This window comes from Rhynchophorus ferrugineus, unplaced genomic scaffold, assembly GCF_030347505.1.
Source record: "Rhynchophorus ferrugineus isolate W39M unplaced genomic scaffold, kcgeb_rfMv2 rfM4, whole genome shotgun sequence".
In the NCBI taxonomy this organism is placed as follows: Eukaryota; Metazoa; Arthropoda; class Insecta; order Coleoptera; family Curculionidae; genus Rhynchophorus; species Rhynchophorus ferrugineus.
Genome location: NW_027472583.1, coordinates 3,290,593 through 3,310,773, shown reverse-complemented (window position 1 = coordinate 3,310,773; position 20,181 = coordinate 3,290,593). Strand labels below are relative to the sequence as shown.

The following is a 20,181-nucleotide window of genomic DNA, read 5'->3' as shown; positions in this document are numbered from 1 at the left end:
TATTAAATATAATTTCTTTTAACATCATAGTACATCAAATGAATTTATTATCGAAGAACTTAAAACTACAATTAATTTTACAGCCACAATAATTTATAGCTTAGAGTTGTTTTATTATACATTGAGCTTTTTGCACACTAATATCGGTAGTGTTCTAGACGCGTTTTTGTATGTAGTGGTATCCCCCGAAGGCCTAATCCACATAATTAACAATTGTCTATCTGAGTAATGTATTTCACTTTCAATAGAGAGCATATTTATGTTTTACGCTTAGTTCTTGTTTCTTTCGATGCAATGTATCCTTGTAAAGTCATTATTATATTACTGTATTTCTCTTTAGTTTGTCCTATTACTATCTGTATACATTTTTCTTGATAAAACTACATTTAATCACTGCATTTTCCTTAATGCATTTGACATATCTGCAAAACAGTTAGTTTTATTTCTCTCCTCATACATGTTAACCAAACGTTAATGTATATTCTAAATAACAATGCTCATAAAGCTTTCACACTCTATAATACAGTTCCCTACAACTAAAGTATATTAATTGTATACTGACCTTTAGTGGTTTCCTTTCATCATCCTGTCTTGGTAATGGTCAGCATTGAATCATAAACCAACATTCATTAAGTTTTATTCAATCACTGTCACTTTCAAAAACACTAATCAAGTGAACAAGTAAGCTGTTTATTTCCAATCTATAAAAAACTTGCTCAATATTCTACCATTTATCAATTTCTTCTCAATGAGCCTGATCGAGCTCACACAAACCGAAGATGCTATTTTCACTGCCTCTTTCCATAAATCCAGACAGTTCTGGTTTGAATATCTTCGTCGACCTGAATATTTGTTGTAATAATTCTTTGCAATACCCTATATCAACTCAATTGGATTAAAAACCTAATCGATAGTTATTCCAACGTTTACCTTTTTCCATGAACCTTTGTTGTCTTTATACTATATTTATTATAATCTTGCCATGAGCAACCCAATGTACCATTCTGAAATATTCAAGTCTCATTTAAATATATAAATTGATATATTGCTTCCATGAATTTGTTATATGTTTTTAAATATTGTATTATTTTAAAAGCAATCTCTGGAAGTTCCATTAAACCCCTTCGTGTGTTATCTTTACACCACTTAAATCCTATATTATCCAACAATGTATGAAAGGATGTTTAATCTTTTCATCTCTCAAATAGCTGTATATCTTTTGGATTTTTATGGATACTTTCCAGACTAACAATTTTCTCTGCAATAATTGTATTAAATTATGTTTCGATTGAAAAAAACTACTTACTGTTTTATACATTTTGAAGATATATATTTTGAAGATACAGTGTGTCGACCGAATAGCATAATAGAAATTTATTAGTAACTAGCTAGAATAACAGATTTAATTGAAGAAACATATGAAGGTAAAAAAGGATTTTCAGCTGTATTCTTAGATGTAGCGCAAGTCTTTGACGGATTTGTTTATGAGCTACAGAAAATGTTACCTAAACAATACACTGAACTATTTAAATCTTATATTACAGTCAGAATGTTTGGAGTCAAATAAGAAGAAGCCTACTCTACAATAAAAGAAGCTAAAGCCGGTGTACCACAAGGAGGTGTATTCGGGTGAACTCTTTTCCTATCCTACACATGTGATACATACATTTGCTGATTGTACTGGAATTCTTGCTGTCTTAGACAATAACTAAGAAGCAACCAGAAAAATACAACAGGCAAGTGACAATATTGAAAACCTTGGAAAATAAAAATTAACAAAAATAAATATGTGCATGTGCAGTTGACGTATAGTCAGACCGCTCAAAAAAATATAACATTCCATATAGAAACAGCGCTAAGTATCTCAGAATGAATCTTGATACAACAGGAAGGAAAGTATAAAAAAAAGAAATGAACTGGAATTAAAATAAAAGACAATGTATTAGTTAATTGGAAAAAAAATCACAATCATCAGTACATAATAAATTGCTATTGTATAAGCAAATACTGAGACCTATATAGACATACGAAATTCAATTATGCAAAATGTTCCGAGAAAACTATTATAAATATAAACTTATGACAGAACAAAGTCAGAATGACCATATCAATATCGAAGTAATACAACTCCTGGATAAAACCATAACAGGACACAGACTCAAGCCATTTAATCCTATGTAGCTGTAAAACAGTAGGTTATATCCATAATAAATAAACATAAACATTATTACACCAGAGGCTAAAATAGGGGCGATGAGTCCTCCTAGATATATACCTAGATTTAAGTTATTTTAAAGACCAGTTATAAGTTAGTCGGCACCGATTAGTAACAATGCAGCTGACTAGCTGAATCGACTCGATATCGATATTTTTTTCAAAGAAGTATCTATAGTTGTAAATAAAAGTATCGCAATTTTAGTTGAAAAGTAAAATATCGATATGAAAAACCTAGGTTTTGTGAAGTATTGAGATTTTTGTCCTCCTATCGTCAAGTGAATTTTGCGTAAAAAAATAGGACTGGAGAGGGAAAAAATTGTATCGAACTTCCGTTTTGAGATTTTCCCCCATATATCGACATTTTCGAAATTAATAAAAATCGAAATCATAAAAATATCGATATATCGAAATATCTATTTTTTCATGGGGACCGACATCCCTAACTGAAAAAAAAATTATTTATCATGGAAATCTAGTAAATTATCATTAACAAGCTATTTGTTTTTTGGACTTAACATATATGTCACTCTCTTAATGTGCACAGAGTTTACTTATAACTTCACTGAATTAGATCAAATGGTTTTACTATCTTTAATCATCTGACTAAATCGTCATTACTTAGTAGCTGGAGAACCTAAACATTGATGTACTGATGGACCCTCTGTTTATATCTTTAGGCACAGGCATTGAAAACATTATTGACAGTTTCAACCTTCAGGTCCTTATGCATATTATCGTCAAAGATGTACCACGGATCATTAACAACATTTCGCAGTACCTTATTTTAGAATTTTTTTATGATAATTCGGCCGGTACAACCCCAAAGTCTACACTAGTTCCAAGACTTGGTGAAGCAAAAGCTTATTATATACTGATAGAGCTGACTACATACCCCATAACCAGTATATGTTTTGCACTTCAGCTTGAGCTCTTGAAAGAGATACATGTTATATGTTGCAAAAGTAACAGTGTCATTTACACCTCTTCGAAAACTTTTCAAAAAGTTTCATGTCCGAAAATAATAGTTTGATAGACCGAAAAAGGTGAAGATGCGAAACTGTAAAAGTTGTTAGATGAAGATCGAACCCAAATTCAAAAACAATTGACAGAAGCGTTAAATGTGGGTCAAGAAACGATATTGGCGACCGATTACAAGCAATGGGGAAAATCCAAACGATGTGAAGGTGAGTGCCACATCAATTGATGACGGGCAAATGCTGCTTCAAAGGTATGACCGGAAGACATTTCTGCATCGAATAATAACGGGTGATTGGAAAAGTGGATTTATTCTGAAAACCCTAAGCGCGAAAAATCATTGTCATCACCCGGGGAAGCCAGCCAATCGACTCCAAGGTCAAATCGATTTGGTCGCACGACAATGCTCTGTGTTTGGTGGGACCAGAGTATCTAGTGGTGTATTACGAACAGTTGAAACCTGGGGAAACAGTTACTAGTGATCGCTATCGTCAACAAATGATCAATTTGAACGATGAGTTGATCGAAAAATGTCCAAAATTGACCCGGAAACAAGGTAAAGTGATCTTACAAGACAATAACATGCGTCTCATAAAACAAAACTGGTCAACGAAGCCTTCAAAGTACTTGCATGGGACATATTATAGCAACTACTGTATTCTCCAGACCTTGCCCCGTCCAAATAACAACTTTTCAATCAACTATCAACTTTACTATCAACATCACTTTGGCAATTTCGAAAAAATTATAAAATGACTCGATTAATGGTTTCACTGAAAAGACAAACAGTTCTTTTGAGATGGCATTCATAAATTGCCTGAAAGATGATGATCGGTACTAACTTTCCGGTACAAAAACCGGGAACTAAAGTTCACGAGAGATTAAATGTTATTAAAAAAATAACTCCCGTTGACATAAGCCTGCTTGGGAATCGGGGGAGAAAACGCCGTGCGATCGTCGACTGTCAAACCGACTGTTCCGCCGCCGCTAACTGGATTTGCGTCGGATTTTCATTTACCGCAAAACGTACGAAATTTCATTCCGTTTTGGCGTGTCGGCCATGCCCGCAGCCAGCGGTACAGTTGTGTTGACTAATTAGTTTTGCATGTAGTGGCCGCCGGGCGCAATTTTATCCGGTAACCCTTTGTTTGTGCGACGTTAATATGTACGTTGTCCAATCCAGCATGTCCATTTCAATATGTAACTGTACGATTATTTATTTATAATTGTTCGAATTGCGACTGGATGGTATAAATATGCGCCCGTCGTCTCGCCAATTGGGGAATATTGCATGCACCAATAAGTTTTAATCAGTCACCGAAAGGAACCACTGTTCAGTCGGAAGGAACAAAATCTGAAGAATGCTGCAAAAGGAATTTCCATGTAGACGTAAAATGTAACCGAACCATTATGAAAAAAATAAAAAAAATGTAAAGTCACTTGATCGCAAGCATTTCACAAGGGTTTGTAATTTGGAGAAAAAATAATGGTGTTTTAATTTCTATATGATGAAAATTTATGGAAAAATATTCTTAACGACTTATTTTTAAAGGGTTAATTTTTGAAAAATATGAAGAAAAAAATTAATTTCTTAAAATGTGTAAGCTATAGTCCGATCAATGAAACAGTGAACTCACGTCATCTGAATTGATAACGTCAAACCGTCGCAATGTTGCCGCATCAACTCGGAGTTTTAGTTCATTTTGTCTTTGATATACAACAAAATTCTAATCTAAATAAAATAATGAAACAAAAATACCGTTACCAAACATAATTTATTTTAACATTATAGTACCTCTAACGCATATATTATCCAAGGACTTAAAACTTAATAGTTTGCAGATTACTACCTGTATACATCCTTCTTGTTAAAACTAGATTTAATCACTGCATTCTCTGCAAATGTATTTGCCTAACATATAGGCAAAACAGTTGGTATTCTTTATCGCCTCATTCCTTTTATCAATTACACACATATCTATTCACATACATCTTTCACAGTCTACATTTAGTTGCTTCCGCTCTCATCATCCTGGCTTGGAAATTGTCAGCATTGAATCATAAACTCATACTCAGAAAGCTTCAGTCAAGTAAATAACTAAGCTGTTAATTTCCAATCTATGTTGGACATTTGTTCACAATTCCATCATTTGTCAATTTTTTCTTCAATGTGTCTAATCAAGTTCATCCAAACCAAAGGTGTCATTAACCATTCCTGTTTCCAGCATGAAGAACTATATCTTCAATGAATTTTGAATTTTTTTATTATTTAATTATTATGGAATCTTTCCTCAGACCCCCTTGCAATTCTCTTGATTTATTGACGGACTGTGGGTATCTGAAGGTCGATGTAGATAATCAGTCTTATAGTATTTAGGTGTGCCCACAATAATTCTCAGGACTTTGTTCTGAAAAATTTGTATTTTGTTTATGTTACTCTTTGCAGAACATCCCCATAATTGAACTCCGTATGTCCATATAGGTTTCAGTATGTGCTTATATAATAGCAATTTGTTATGTACTGATAATTGTGATTTTCTTCCAATTAGCCAATACATTTTCCTATATTTAATGTTGAAATAAATATTATGACTAACAAAATATAATCATTGTCTACCAAGATTTATCTTTTACCATCAACTTTTGTTGCCTTAACACTATGTTTATTATCATCTTGACATGAGTGCCATGACCATTGAGTAAATTGGTCCCATTCTCAACTAAATGCTTACCTCTCTAACGAATTTTTCTGGCAAAAAAAGCATTATGAATTATGTTTCTTTGATAAACAACTAAATCTCGAGCGGGTTTAAGACGTATATTAGAATAATTCTTGAAATAATAAAAATATAAACGAGGATAATGATATATATTATGTAAGACAATAAATAACACAATAAACACGTAAATATGAAGAGGACTATTATTATTATAAGAGAAATTGTGAACTCCATGAGATGGTACAGAGGAATGTATCCTGGACGTTTCAGAATGACCAGCTAGAACCAAATGGTCTTTTGCTAATGTTGCTTTGGGTTGAGGTTACGATAGGATTGTCGTAGTTGTTTATCTACCGAAGTTTGTGGATGGGTAGGGATTTTATCAAGTGGCTATCGTGTTCTAAAGCGCCTAGGGAGAACCTTACACTGAGCATGTTCGTGAAACTCTTCACGAAATATCCTCGATGTTCCTAAAGCGTCCTTTTGTAAACCATGCCTAGGACCATGAAGACGGAGTAAACGGTACCGGTCAAAAGGCAGTGGACCAGTTATGAATCGTTAACAATATAATTTTCTTAGATATCGACCATTGTTTTGTTGACAATAAGTTGCCAGTAAATAACGACACCAGCGCTACTAACGGATTCTAACGTCTACAGCAGCGAACGTGTTAAATTACCAATCTAATTACTGTTTCTTTTTGATGCTCTTGCTGTTTATTTTTGGCTGAAACCATTAGGCGAGACCCTATATTGTAAGAAATATACTTTTTTGAAAACTTTCATTTCTTCGCTACTACTTACACAAAGTAAAAAATTTATTTAAATTTACTATAATTAACTACAATATACACATCAAGAATTCAGTCATAAACTGTCATTTAATCAACACCGTTGTTCAACGAAATATATGATGATTGGGATCACGAATGCATCCACATGCGCTATAATGAAGTTCATAAATTCAATTAAACTAGATGCGTAGCCATCCGTGTTTTCTATATTTGGAATGATTACTTCGGAATTGATTTCATTTTAATTAGTTTGCCATCTCCTACCGGCGTATAAGTTTATTACCGATAATATCGAAAGTTTTTGAGAAACTATACATAAAGAAGCTAAACTATGTAATAGAAAAAATAAAAATGATTCCAGAACATCAGTTTGGGTTTCGCAATAAGCATGGAACTATAGAACAAGTACATAGGCTTGTAAACAAAATAAAAATGGACCAAAATATGGCATACGGGCTTGCAGGTTAAATTAAAGAAAATTCTCCCACATACGGACTATCAGTTACTAAAATCGTATCTAACTGATAGATATTTTACTGTAAAACAAGGCGATGAACATATCGAATTACAACCAATACGTTCAGGAGTCATACACCAGGCACTGGGTCCAATACTATATCTTCTATATACAGCCGATCTACCCACCACAAAAATAACTACTGTGGCAACATACGTAGACGACACAGCAATCTAAGCATCTCATGAAGATCCAGTCACAGCATCAATGAACCTACAAACCCACCTAGAGCAAATACAAATATGGTTGAAGACATGGAACATTAAAGCCAATGAAACAAAATCCGCTCATATAACTTTTACCCTTCGTAGAAGAACATGTCCACCAGTGAATCTCAATCACTGTCAACTCCCTCAAGCAGAGGATGTGAAATATCTTGGTATGCATTCAGATCGACGCCTAACTTGGAAAAAGCACATACTCTCTAAACAACAACAACTTGGACTTAAATTATATCAAATGTATTGGCTCATCGGACGCAAATCCAAGTTGTCATTAGATAACAAGGTATTGCTGTATGTGTCTATACTCAAGCTTATTTGGTCATATGGAATCCAACTATTGGGTACCGCTAAAAAATCTAATATATCCATCATTCATCGGTACCAAAATGAAGTGTTGCGTGCCATTGCTCCGTACTATGTTTCAAATGAAATGATTCAACGCGATATTCCTCTAGAACCAATAACGTGTGTAATTCAACGTGTTTGTGCGAGGTAATTGGAAAGAGTCTCAGTGCATCCCAATATACTCGCTAATCAGCTAAATATGCGACGTGATAGTGAAGTGCGTAGACTAAAACGTTTAACACCATCTGGTCTGATTATTGGATATATATATATATAGAAATATAATTAAAATAAGCTTTAGAATAAGACTAATTAACCAGACTAGAATAAGACTATTAAGATAGTATTTTATACAGATCACTTAATGAAGTGATTTTCTACATGTCATGTGTATATATAAATATATATATATATATATATATATATATATATATATATATATATATATATATATATATATATATAATACAAACATAAGCAATACTTATTATTAAAAATTAGTTTGTATAAAAATAAATTACTGCGGAAAGAAGGTCAACAGAAGCTTAATAACACAGGAGAATTTAAGCTCAATTACAAAAAATAATCTTCTATTATTAATAGAGCCACAGGGTATTCTATAAACTCCTTACTAGATACAATACAACTCCTTACTCCTTACAATCATATAACACTATGATTAAGAATAGGAAAACTTTTTTCTACTTTTCCAAACTTACTTTTTCCTTTTCAGTGCAATTTTAAAGTTCTCAATTAGAAAACAGCAGATTTTTTAAAATTAATCTCTCAGAACTTCAACAATCTGCCCGTGGGCAATAAGTATTATTATATGATTTCCGTCTATCCTAACACATGGGTAGATTTTGACTCATTTACTTTAATATGCCACGTTTCCAACCACAGTTCGACTTTGTTAAGATGAAGTTGGAGGTTTCTTGTGGCTGATATTAGATCCTCGTGTGATAATAAAACCGCTGTATCATCAGCATATGTTTCAACAGTAGTGTTTCTTGAGGTCGGTAGGTCAGCTGTATAAAATAGATATAACAATGGGCCAAGAACACTGTCCAGTGAAAGACCCCACTATATTGGGTGTAGGTCAGTGTATTCGTCGCCCTGTTTGGCAATAAAATGTCTGCTGTCTGTAGGTATGATGAAATTTCAGAAGGTCAGTATTTTACTTCTTACCAGTGGAATAAGAACATAACAAATTTGGGGATAACTATAGTTATCTATAAAATATTCAAGAAGCTCCTTACTAGATATTAATATACCACTATGATTAAGAATAGGAAAACTCTATTTTTATTTTTTCAAACTTAATTGTTCATTTTCAATGTAACTCTAAAGAGCTCAATTAGATCACAATAGAAAATAAAAGGTTAAAAGTTAAAACAGAAGGTCAGTAAACCGTCTTGGTTGACGCAGAGGTGAAGTTGACAGCACGGTCATATTGTTGTGATAGTCGCAGGTTCGAATTATACTGGGGCATGGTCGTAAATTTATGTTCGTGATTGTCCAATAGGCAAGTGACGCCAGTAAATTTTGGTAAATTCGCTGAGGATAAACTCACTTCCTATGTTCCTTTCATCCCACACCTGACAAAGAACGATTACGAACTGAACTGTCAGTTATTTATTCAAGAAATGATTACAGAACATTAAATGGTGCACTACCTCTTCTGATATGTTAATTAATGTTAATAGCAAAGAATATAGGAGACAATTATGTGGCACAACACTAAAGTGCATCAAAATGTATCTCAGAAATTTAAAGGCCGAAGATCGTTTAACAGCTCTTTACATGCTACCTATTGAAAAACAGTTTATCTCTGAAACAGACACTTTTAATGACAAAGTTGCCAAATTTGCGAACAGAAGAACGTAGGATGGACTTAATTTATTAAAAATAGGTATTTTTATTGCAAAAATTGCAGAATGCCTTGACATTTTAATCAGGATCCGCCACTGAACGGTAGTTTAAGTCCTTCAATAAATATGCATTAAATGTACTATATCGTTAAAATAGGTTATATATTATAACGTTATTTTGGTTTCATTATTTTATTCATATTAGTATTTTGTTGTCAGAGCCAAAACAAACAAAAAATATAAATTCTGATGACGTGCATTGGCCGCTTTATTGAAAGAATTATATTTTAAAACATTTGCCAAAACCAGTAATCAGAATTTTATCGGGCGAACTTACAAAATCTGTAAACCCAATCAACCGACAACTTTTCGACGCAGATGCGAGACAGTCAGGTTCCCTCGTAAAACAGAAAGCTTTAATTTGGCGAGAAAGTTGAAAATGGCGTACGATTTATCAAGGAGGCGACGGTGAGGAAGAACCTCGAAAAAAAATATTACGAAACAGGCCGCTTGATAAATGATAAAAAAAGACGCACGAAAAAGCAAAAGTTTAGCAGTCACGCGGTCTAGGAGGCGAGCGCGCGCGGGACTTGGGGGGAGGGGGAGGTAGGACGGCTCTGGGAACTCGGGACGAATCCCCTCCTCGTCATTCGTCTTATCCCGAATCCAGAGCACGTGCTCGCGGGAGCTTGCGCAGCTGGATACCGCCTAATAGCAAATCCATATCGACGGTCCATGTGGAATACCGAATGGCACCGTTCCAAGGGAAAAACAGAAGGGTGGGGAACGGGTCCGTGGCGGATAATGAATAAAAAATGAAACATTCATCTCGACGCCAGGCTTCCTGACATTGTTCCACACCAGGAACGAAAAAATCATCGTGCCTTTTTATTAGACGTGTTATTTCATCACTCAAAGTTACCCAAATCTATATTGCAAAAGAAATATTTTTATTTCCTGGCAATAAACGACAAAACATCACAACGGCCACTATTATGATATTATAAAAGGTCTAAATCAAACGAAAGTTTCAATATATTATAGGTATCAACATAATACAATATAACAATTCAACTAATCGTGTCAAAAATTATAACAGCCAAAATCAACCCAATCAAAGCGCCGGACTATGAGTTAATAATCGACAAGTGCTGCAAAATCAACTACGATTAACAGCATCACTTTGACTAAAACATGTTTCAGAGTATTAGTTAGCTGAAATTACTGGTAATCCAAAACCAAGAAAATCTCCAAAATAAAATCTTTCAAACCTATTTGTTATTGTTAGTGCGTTAAAATTAAGAAAAACTATTAATTCAATTTTACTCAATATTAAAAAAAAACGACATCCAAAAAAGATGCTAATCTTTTAAAAATATTATTATCTGTCATCAATGACATGCCTTGTCAAAAGTCGTTAATAAAAAAAGATATAACATATCAGAACCTACCTAATCAATATCAAAAACAAAATACAACTTTAGTTTCTTTTAAAAATATTATTGTCCGTCATCAATGACATTTCTGGTCAAATGCCATTAATAAAAAAACATATTAAAACCTAACTAATCAGTATTAAAAACAAAAAATTATTAGTTCCTTCTAATTATCTATCATAAATCTGTCATATTGTCAAAAGAAAAACCCTAACATATCAAAACCTAATCCATCAATATCAAAAACAACAAACATTAGTTTTCTTTAAAAATATTATTGTCTACCATCAATGACATGTCCTGTTAAAAACCGTTATAAAAAATATATTTTATATTATAACATAGTTTCTATTATTGTTGCAGAATGAACCAAATTATAATTCAGTAAAAAACAATTTGGACTAAACAATATCATTAAAATAGCATAACAAATACAAAATTCAATCATCAAAAACAAAATAAAATCAAATCTCACCTTACAATTATTATTTAAACACTTTTCAATGAGGAACAACTTAATGAATACTTGAGTTTGTTTTAACCTTACCATTAGAACAATTTTGTTTGAAAACGATCATAAATATGACAGATATAAATAACATTCAAAACAGAATATGAAAAAGGACAAAATATATTTTTCATTACAAAAAAATTAAAATTAGGGGTAATTTTACCCATTATATGCAAACATTATCTAAATATTTATAAGGGTATAAACAGAATACATTGCAGGTAAATATAGAAAATTTGATATGCCGAAAAAATCCGAGAATGAGACATGTGTTTCCGGTTTCTGTTTTAATGAAGGTGTAAAAAGGATTCTAAAAATATAATTCATAAACTATTAATACAATAGCTGTGGTTATAATACACAATTATTTTTAAGAGATTAATACAAAAGACATTTCTACTTATTGTTAATTATTTTTAAGCTTTTAGCAATTACTTTTTGTTAACTCTATCACTCTGAATATATGTATTATAACAATTAATAAAAAAACATTCCATTATTTTATGAAACATATAATTACTCTATTGTTAGGATAGGTGTCACCGCGAGTACATATACTGTATAACTGGTTGCAAATATCAACACAGCTACAGCTTAAATATTTTACAATGACAGATGACAGGCAGGCCTGCCATTTCGTTGACACATTTCATTTTCATTCGAAACCGCGTGTTCTCTCTTTCCGTTCTTGTCAGTGTAAGAAAATGGCAGCCACGATCTCCAAGAAGCGAAAATTTGTCGGTGACGGCGTTTTCAAAGCCGAATTAAACGAATTCCTCACCAGAGAACTCTCCGAAGATGGATATTCCGGTGTGGAAGTACGCGTTACCCCAACTCGTACCGAAATTATTATTATGGCTACCAGAACGGACCGTGTTCTCGGTGAGAAAAACAGACGTATCAGGGAATTAACGTCGGTGGTACAAAAGAGGTTCAGCTTCCCTGAAAATTCCGTAGTTTTGTACGGAGAAAAGGTCGCCAACAGAGGTTTGTGTGCCATCGCCCAAGCAGAATCTCTCCGATTCAAACTTATAGGAGGTTTGGCCGTCCGAAGAGCTTGCTATGGTGTTCTTCGATACATCATGGAATGCGGCGCCAAAGGTATGCATTTATTTATTTACCTTTATTTTATTTTTGTTTATGTTTTGTTTATCGTGTAGGATGTGAAGTGGTAGTATCTGGAAAATTGAGAGGCCAACGTGCCAAATCAATGAAATTCGTAGATGGGCTCATGATCCACTCTGGTGACCCATGCAACGACTACGTCGACACCGCCACACGCCACGTTTTACTCAGACAAGGTGTATTAGGTATTAAGGTAAGTGTAAATTATATGTTAATGTTATCACCAGTGTATCACTGAAAACCTTATTATAGGTAAAGATTATGTTACCTTACGACCCCACTGGAAAAATGGGTCCCAAGAAACCACTTCCCGATAATGTATCTGTGGTCGAACCTAAAGAAGAAATTATTCCAACTGTTCCATCTTCGGAAATAAAACCCGTTAAACCAGAACCACAGCCAATCGCTGTTGCTGTTTAACTTTTTTATATAATTAAGGAATGTAATAAAAAAAATTTAAATATCATAGAGTTTTGTTTCATTCATAACATAATTTGAATTGTATACATTTCTGTTGACAATTCTATATTTTGTTTAATAATGTTCTAAGTATTACACCAATATTGCCAAATTGTTAACAGTATGTTACATTTAAAAACACAACTACATGTTTTGAGAATAAAAAGTGATAAAAGTTTTTTTTAATGCTCAAAGTATTTTATTTTCGACGTTCAGGTCACCTGTTTTTTGAATAATTTCTATCTCAATCTTGTGTAACTAAAAACCTTTATTTTAAGCTCGAAATACAACGTAATATTTAGATAAATTGCAACTTTCCTTTCGTTTAAAATTCATCGAATTCTGCTATAAAATTGATAAATATGTAACTTTTCATAGCTAGCTATATATAATTTGAAATATATTTAATTTGCTTGATATAAAAGGCCTAATACAAACAAACACCACTTGTTTTGCGTTGTTAAGTAGATTTTTAACATTATGGCTAAAACATTTTAATGGAAAGCAATGTATATGGTGGTAAATTTTTACATTTTGTAAGTTTTTACTATTAATAGTTTATAAAAACAAAGTAAATTAATACTATTATAATTTACGTGGCACAAATTACATAAAGTTGTATCTTAAGAACTAATTCAACTTCAGAGTCACTTTGATGTATGTTATGTTTGAGGAATGTATGTTTTTAGGTTGACTTGATTCCATTTGGCATGAAATAATTGACGTTCACAATAACACATTTAACCATTGTTTAACTTTGCTTTGTTAAGCTTTTGGATATAAAAATAGGGTCAGAAAACTGAAAAATACTTTTAAGTTTAAAGCATCATGTTTCTACTGGGACAAATACTATACAATACCAAACTATATTTAACAATTATCTGTTTTGTATAGTCAAACTATGGTGAAGAAATAAATGGCGAAGGCTATATTTTCCAGCGCCTTCTAAGTCTTAATTGCACCATTTTTAACATATAAAATTAAGATTGCACTTCTCCATATAAGTATTTGAAGTGTGATATTTCACATATTAATATATAAATAAAAAACTGAGCTAATGATGGAGCGAATTCTCCAAATACTCAGTAAACCATTATCTCAAAGTTTCTCCCTAACAATTCTCTTTTTTTTAGTAATATACTTTTATTCACGACTTATTTTTAAAATACTATTCATAATGAATTTACACTGATATTGATAGATAACGGTCTGACGCTTTTTATTAACGCATCATTTGCCTCATGTGGTTTATTTACTAGCACAAAATATACAGTACTATTATTATTCTATATATATATCATGGTTTTACTTTTTGTTTTCTCGATTGATTTGACTTCAGTTTTTTGTGTTTGGAGCTATTAATTATTAGCAAATAATTCCTTTCCAATTTCGTCGGCTTTCCTCAAGCTCATACACTTAACGACAATCATTCATATTGTTAATTAACATGATTTCCAGGTAGATGTATGATATAGTAAAATATTTTTTGTATGTTAAATGTGGAGTCGTTTTTATTATATGTGATTTACAAAAACAAAATTAAATTAATACTGTTATAATTATCCGACGACAATTATATTAAGTAACATTTACTGTTTATTGTGTACTAACTTAACCTGTGGATCAGTTTGAAGCTTATTCAACGCCTCTATGTTGATTTGATCCCTCTCTCTTGGAAATTCCTCACTCAAATCAGCAATAATGTACGAAACCACAGCCCAAACGGCTGTGGCCTTATCAAGATCATCAGGGTCCAAAACGTCCATGGTATCAGCTGGGGAATGGTGAAACCAAAAGTACCTAGAAATATACCAGAACAATGAAAAAAAAACAAGCCTGTGGGTATCATATTACCTTTCATTAGCGTTAAGAAGACTTCCACCAGGGATCAGTGATTGTGTCCAAGCAGAAATGTCTGACCCGACACCTCCAGTACTGTACTGAGCTTGTGATGCATTAATTGGAGCCAAGAATCTATAAAAAAATCGATATTAATGCAAAGTTTTAGTTTTTAGGATACTACAAATGTGTTATTTCTATTAAAATGAAATGATTAGGGAGAGATATTTACTTGAGTATTTCTTTAATGATACACCCTCCTTTCACACCAGCTGCATACTCGATACCCAAGGGAGTGAACGTTCCCTCATCTGATTCCATGACGAAAGTAAAATTATCAAGTTCGTGGAAATGGGTGGCGTTGTATCCTGCCCAACCAACTAAGCCTGGTTCCTCCGCAGTCCATAGGACAGCTCTAAAAATCCACCATGTATAACATGCTAAACGATGTAGGGAGACTTTTTACCTCAAGGTTCGTTTAGCTCGCAGACCTAAAGCTTTGAGTATGGCCAGTGAGTACCAGCTGATGAATGCACCACCACCATCATCCATGGCTCCTACACCAACGTCCCAACTGTCGATGTGTCCACTAACTAGGACGACCTTTTCAGGCAGTGATGATCCTACAAGGGACAAAGGATGAGTAATAAAAGAATCCAGATTTAAAGCACTATATCTTACCAATAATTTCACCAACAGAATTTCGAGATTTACTATCTGGATATTGGGTGTAGTTGAGGACAAGTTTGAGTTTAATGGTGTCACCTCGGTCCTGTAAGCATTATTTGTGATATTTCAAGTACTCAAGACATTTACACATAGACAATCACAATAATAAATAATTTCATTTAGTAAATCAAATTAGAAAAATTGAAAAGGAACAACAAACCGAGGACAAAATGGTCCAGAAAAACGAGACCCCTTTCCAAAGGCACTACTGAAGAGGAAAAGGGAGGTATCTACTATTTCCGCATGTAGCCAAGGGGGCTTCGAAAAACAACAAACTGCCGAAATTACCAACACACTAACCCAGCCCAACCCAACACCACAAAAGATGGAAGGAAGAATCCCACCGATAGTACTGCGGGACAAAACCAAATATAAGGAACGTATATTTAAAAATAGTACAGTCGAATTCGGCAACACGATGACAAGACCCGAGAGAGTGGTCTTCTACCTCAAAACCGCTGACGACTACAGACTGGAGGATGGTAAGTATCCTTTCCACTCGTTCGCATCCTTACGGGAAAGGCAACTCAAGGTCGGTCAAGTTAGATCACGGATGACGAAGTTAGAGAAGCACTCAGGAAAAAGGATTCCATCCAAAGACGAGCACCATATATTTAAAATTTAATATCTGCGGAAACAGAGAGTAATGGTTGAATCTCAAAGAGCCACACCATGCTTCAACAGACAGCTGTACGGACACCCGTCCAGGAACTGCCGAGCCCCACCAAAGTACGTGAAATACGCCAGTAGCCATTCAGATCCTGTAAAAAGGGCAGAAAAATGCCGGCGAAGTGTTCCAACTGCGGCAAGGAGCACGCCGACAACTTTATAAAACCACCACCAAAGTGTCACAGACCTAAACTTCAACAAATCACCGTACCAACTCCCCAGACGTCCTCCTGGGTAAATCAAGGATGAAAAAGAGTCAGAGAAGCTAGCTGGCCCCACCAGCAACGACAAGGGACAACAAGGAAATCCGGAAATATTTTGCCGCTCTCGCCAACAAAATATCCTGCCTCATCGGTTAGTTTCATCCCGGGCAAAACAATAGTTAAAAAAACCCATGACCAATTTTTCGTAGTTCAAAATCCGAGCTCTCATATAACGATTTCCAACAGGCCGCTTGCCAGGGTGGTGACGGTGAAACAGATTACCGCGGGCTTTACCCCAGGTAGACTGTCCCATCAGAAACCTTCCAGGTATGCTAGCCGTTTATTATAGCCACTTTCCTTTGTGCTCAGAGAAAGTTTACGGCCTCCTTCCAATTCGAGGTAATTTTGATATACAACGTTCATCTCACGCCGCCTCCGATTGGCCCGACACTACATAGCCCCAATTAGACAACTGGCTATCAACTCCGGTTTATGACTACAATAACAGATCTCTTCTGTCATATCTGCAAAAATATGGTACCTTTTTATATTTCGCCGTTCTTACTGCCTCTCTATTACGAGAAATAGCATTCTTCCAAAAACGCGAAACTTTCCGCTGCTGTGTACACGGCAGTAAAAACCCGCATAGGGCTCTCGCGTCCCAAAACGGTTTCTCGGTTTACGGGTACCAAATTTAGCTTAAGTAGTTTACTTAGTTTTATTTTAATTTGGGAAATACATATTGTTATATTAATAACATACTCATCTTGATTATTCATGTTAATGCAAGAACAACATAACAGTAGTGTTAAATTAATTTGTAAATTAAGACTGTACTAAGCATATCTAATGTAACATGTATTTTTTTAAAATAAATACCTGCATTCTTTGGAGCATATTAGCATCTTCCTTGGTGATACTGGCTGTTGGTATAGGCACTACTCCATCTTCATAATCCTGCTCTCCGGTGTGCAAAGTGGACATCGAAAAAGGCGTCACGGATTTGACTAGTGAAGCGACAGCGCCCAGTTTCGAAGCCTCCGAAGCACCTGTTAAACATCAGTTATCATTATACAAAACCACCATTAAATCAAAAACCTCTTTTACCTCGAGATCTGTATTGTACAGTGCCTCCATAACCAGTCCATTCCTCGTTATAAACAACAATTTTTCCCTTCACAGCCTGAGAAACGTTTTCCAACTTTAACTGATCAAACGACGTGACCACTATGGCTTCAGCTTCGATTCCTTGAAATTATTTATAAATTATACATGTTTTTTATTGGGGAAATGTTGCAGACGCATGAAATGTTCCAAAGGTTAAGTGAAGCATTGAGATAATTTTTTTATCCGTTTGGGAAAAAATTCATTCAAAAATGTAAGATACGCTTTTTATTTTACGTCTCTTAAATTACGTCAAGTCATGCTTTTAAATAAATAGATAATACTCGATCTAGTTTAAATCAGATTTCTTAAAAGGACACTCGAGATACCCCAAATAAATATGAATTTGTCGTTTTAGAACAAGTGGCTAAGTTATATTTACTTACCTTCAGCAGGAGTACTCACAGAACTACCCAATCCCAAGACTGGTAATTTTGCTGATCTGGGTTCCAGTAGTTCAGCGTGTTCCTCATTTCTGTATAAAAGCAAATAATAGTTAGTTACATCACTTTTTTTTTGACTGGAAGATAATTAATATCGTATAATATTGATATTGCTTGCCTTATCCAATGCGGTATATAGACTTCTTCGCCATGGACATTGTCAAGGTTATTTGCTCTCATCAATTCTAACATGTAATCTATGGAGTTTTCCAAATTTTGTGTTCCAGAAAGTCGAGCTCCAAATTTGTCAACAAATTTGGCCAATTCTTTATAAGTGCCACCCTATAAACAAAAAGAATATTTGAATTTTATAATGGTAATATATATGGTGTGCAACTAAATATTAAATAATTTCCTAGTTTAATACATTTTTTATGAAATATGTTAATCCAAGAAAACTAATCCTAAAATGAGTTTTATACATCAATGGATGAATGACTTTGACAATTTATTATGTCATTGAAAAACTCAATTGCTATAGGAAATAATTAGATGGTAATTAAATAAATTTTATGCATATTTTGTTAATATCTATAAATAGGATAATATAATGTTTCATAAGATTGTTTTATATTATCATTAAATTAATATTATATTATTTATTTTTAAATTATCTAAAGTCCTATATTTAGTTATTATAAATTTGATGTTTTATAGATGAAAAAAGTATGTTACTTACTTTATATTTTCCATTTACAATCGTATTGATGATTGTGTTGGCAGTTTCTTCATATGAATGGATTTCATTTAGAAGCGATTGCGATAAATCACAGGTATCATATTTAACGCTGTCCTTTTTATAACTACCGATGTACTTACAATTAACCAATAGGGGCAATGCCAAAATCGCTATGAATTTCGTCAATTTCCCCATAGCTACCTGTTCTCTACGACAACCCAACAAAAAATATCTTCAAATCGTAAGTAAAACCCTTTTATATCTCAAGTTTATTTACATTTTTTGCAATATTACCGTAAAATATCAGATACCAGAACACGGTATTATTGGTGTTGAGTGTTTTAAATGTAGACGCCTCGATTTGAACGAGGAATCGCTACTGTAGATAAGTTCCTTAAAGAATTTAAAATTATTGTTACTTCAGATAACCTTTTGTCATTGATATATATTTTCACTTGTCGTCATCAGCGAAATATATTCAAATATTTTATTGCGTATATTTTTTGGAACAATTTGCGAAAATAATATATTTAAAGCCCTTAATAACGGCCAACTCAACAATTGGAAATCGATCCACTTTCGGAACTTATAAATGACCGAGTTTAACAAAAGTATGTGGCAATTCTCGAGAGATGGCTCTATTTACAGTATTCGACGTATATTTTAATGATTAATAATTAGTTATCAATGGCTAGTCATCCTATTAATTGCGGTTATTTTATTGCTGGATTATAAAAGCCCCTTATTCATTTATCCCTTGTCTCAAAAATGTAAATATTTTTTGTATTTTGTTTAAAAACTAATTTCAATGTAATGTATGCTTCTGATAAATCTAAATGTATATAATATAATCATAGAGTTCCTCTATGTATATAATTAAATCTTCCATACCCAGTTAATATGGCAATAGTAAGGTTATTTACTAATTGTATAAGTTAATCGATATTAATGACTATATATTAATAGCAACTTGATTTAACTAGTATTTGTCTAATTTAATTTATTTGTTACTACGTTAAACGTAGTTTTTTATAGTTTTGAGATAATATAAAAACATTTACCTGGACAAATTTCGAATATAAATAGGTTATACAACCCAAACTACTTTATGCTGCAATTAAAGTCATATAAGAACTGTATTCTAGTTACCAATATATTATCAATACCTCCCTACCGATAGTTTATTAAATCTTTATATAAATTGCCACGGCAACCATGTTCTAAGGTTATCCAAAAAATATACCTGATTTATAAAATACTCT

The 20,181-nt window shown here is 33.4% G+C and overlaps 2 protein-coding genes and 1 long non-coding RNA gene across 6 annotated transcripts; 2 read left to right on the top strand and 1 right to left on the bottom strand.

Moving 5' to 3' along the window:
• The first annotated feature begins 12,255 nt into the window (after nucleotides 1–12,255).
• RpS3 (Ribosomal protein S3) lies at nucleotides 12,256–13,202 on the top strand. The gene is made up of 3 exons (XM_076404319.1): nucleotides 12,256–12,710; nucleotides 12,770–12,927; nucleotides 12,987–13,202. Exons 1-3 carry the CDS (start codon nucleotides 12,314–12,316, stop codon nucleotides 13,152–13,154), a joined length of 723 nt encoding a protein of 240 aa, XP_076260434.1. The 5' UTR covers nucleotides 12,256–12,313; the 3' UTR covers nucleotides 13,155–13,202.
• Nucleotides 13,203–14,675: 1,473 nt separating this feature from the next.
• Nucleotides 14,676–20,018, bottom strand: LOC143196556 (carboxypeptidase Q). 4 transcript variants are annotated; one of them, XM_076404318.1, is made up of 11 exons: nucleotides 19,981–20,018; nucleotides 18,920–19,127; nucleotides 18,359–18,522; nucleotides 18,184–18,272; nucleotides 17,741–17,881; nucleotides 17,513–17,682; nucleotides 15,714–15,804; nucleotides 15,499–15,655; nucleotides 15,265–15,447; nucleotides 15,048–15,167; nucleotides 14,676–14,993 (listed from the first exon to the last, which is right to left on the bottom strand). In XM_076404318.1, exons 2-11 carry the CDS (start codon nucleotides 19,112–19,114, stop codon nucleotides 14,783–14,785), a joined length of 1,521 nt encoding a protein of 506 aa, XP_076260433.1. In that variant the 5' UTR covers nucleotides 19,115–19,127; nucleotides 19,981–20,018; the 3' UTR covers nucleotides 14,676–14,782. The 4 variants fall into 4 exon arrangements, with proteins under 4 accessions (XP_076260433.1, XP_076260430.1, XP_076260432.1 ...); XM_076404315.1 differs by lacking the exon at nucleotides 19,981–20,018 and adding an exon at nucleotides 19,197–19,536 and having other exon boundaries at nucleotides 18,920–19,151; XM_076404317.1 differs by lacking the exon at nucleotides 19,981–20,018 and adding an exon at nucleotides 19,197–19,322.
• LOC143196561 (uncharacterized) lies at nucleotides 17,253–17,609 on the top strand. Its single transcript, XR_013005763.1, has 2 exons — nucleotides 17,253–17,377; nucleotides 17,437–17,609. It is a non-coding gene; the product is annotated as an uncharacterized LOC143196561 (long non-coding RNA).
• Nucleotides 20,019–20,181: the final 163 nt, after the last annotated feature.

Coding starts and splice junctions, on each gene's coding strand:
- RpS3 (XM_076404319.1), top strand. CDS start 12,314: ATGGCAGCCACGATCTCCAAGAAGCGAAAATTTGTCGGTGACGGCGTT. Junction 12,711..12,769: donor CATGGAATGCGGCGCCAAAG/GTATGCATTTAT, acceptor TTTATCGTGTAG/GATGTGAAGTGGTAGTATCT. Junction 12,928..12,986: donor AAGGTGTATTAGGTATTAAG/GTAAGTGTAAAT, acceptor ACCTTATTATAG/GTAAAGATTATGTTACCTTA.
- LOC143196556 (XM_076404318.1), bottom strand. CDS start 19,114: ATGGGGAAATTGACGAAATTCATAGCGATTTTGGCATTGCCCCTATTG. Junction 18,523..18,919: donor TTGTAAATGGAAAATATAAA/GTAAGTAACATA, acceptor TTTTGTTTATAG/GGTGGCACTTATAAAGAATT. Junction 15,168..15,264: donor ATCATTAAAGAAATACTCAA/GTAAATATCTCT, acceptor ATTTTTTTATAG/ATTCTTGGCTCCAATTAATG.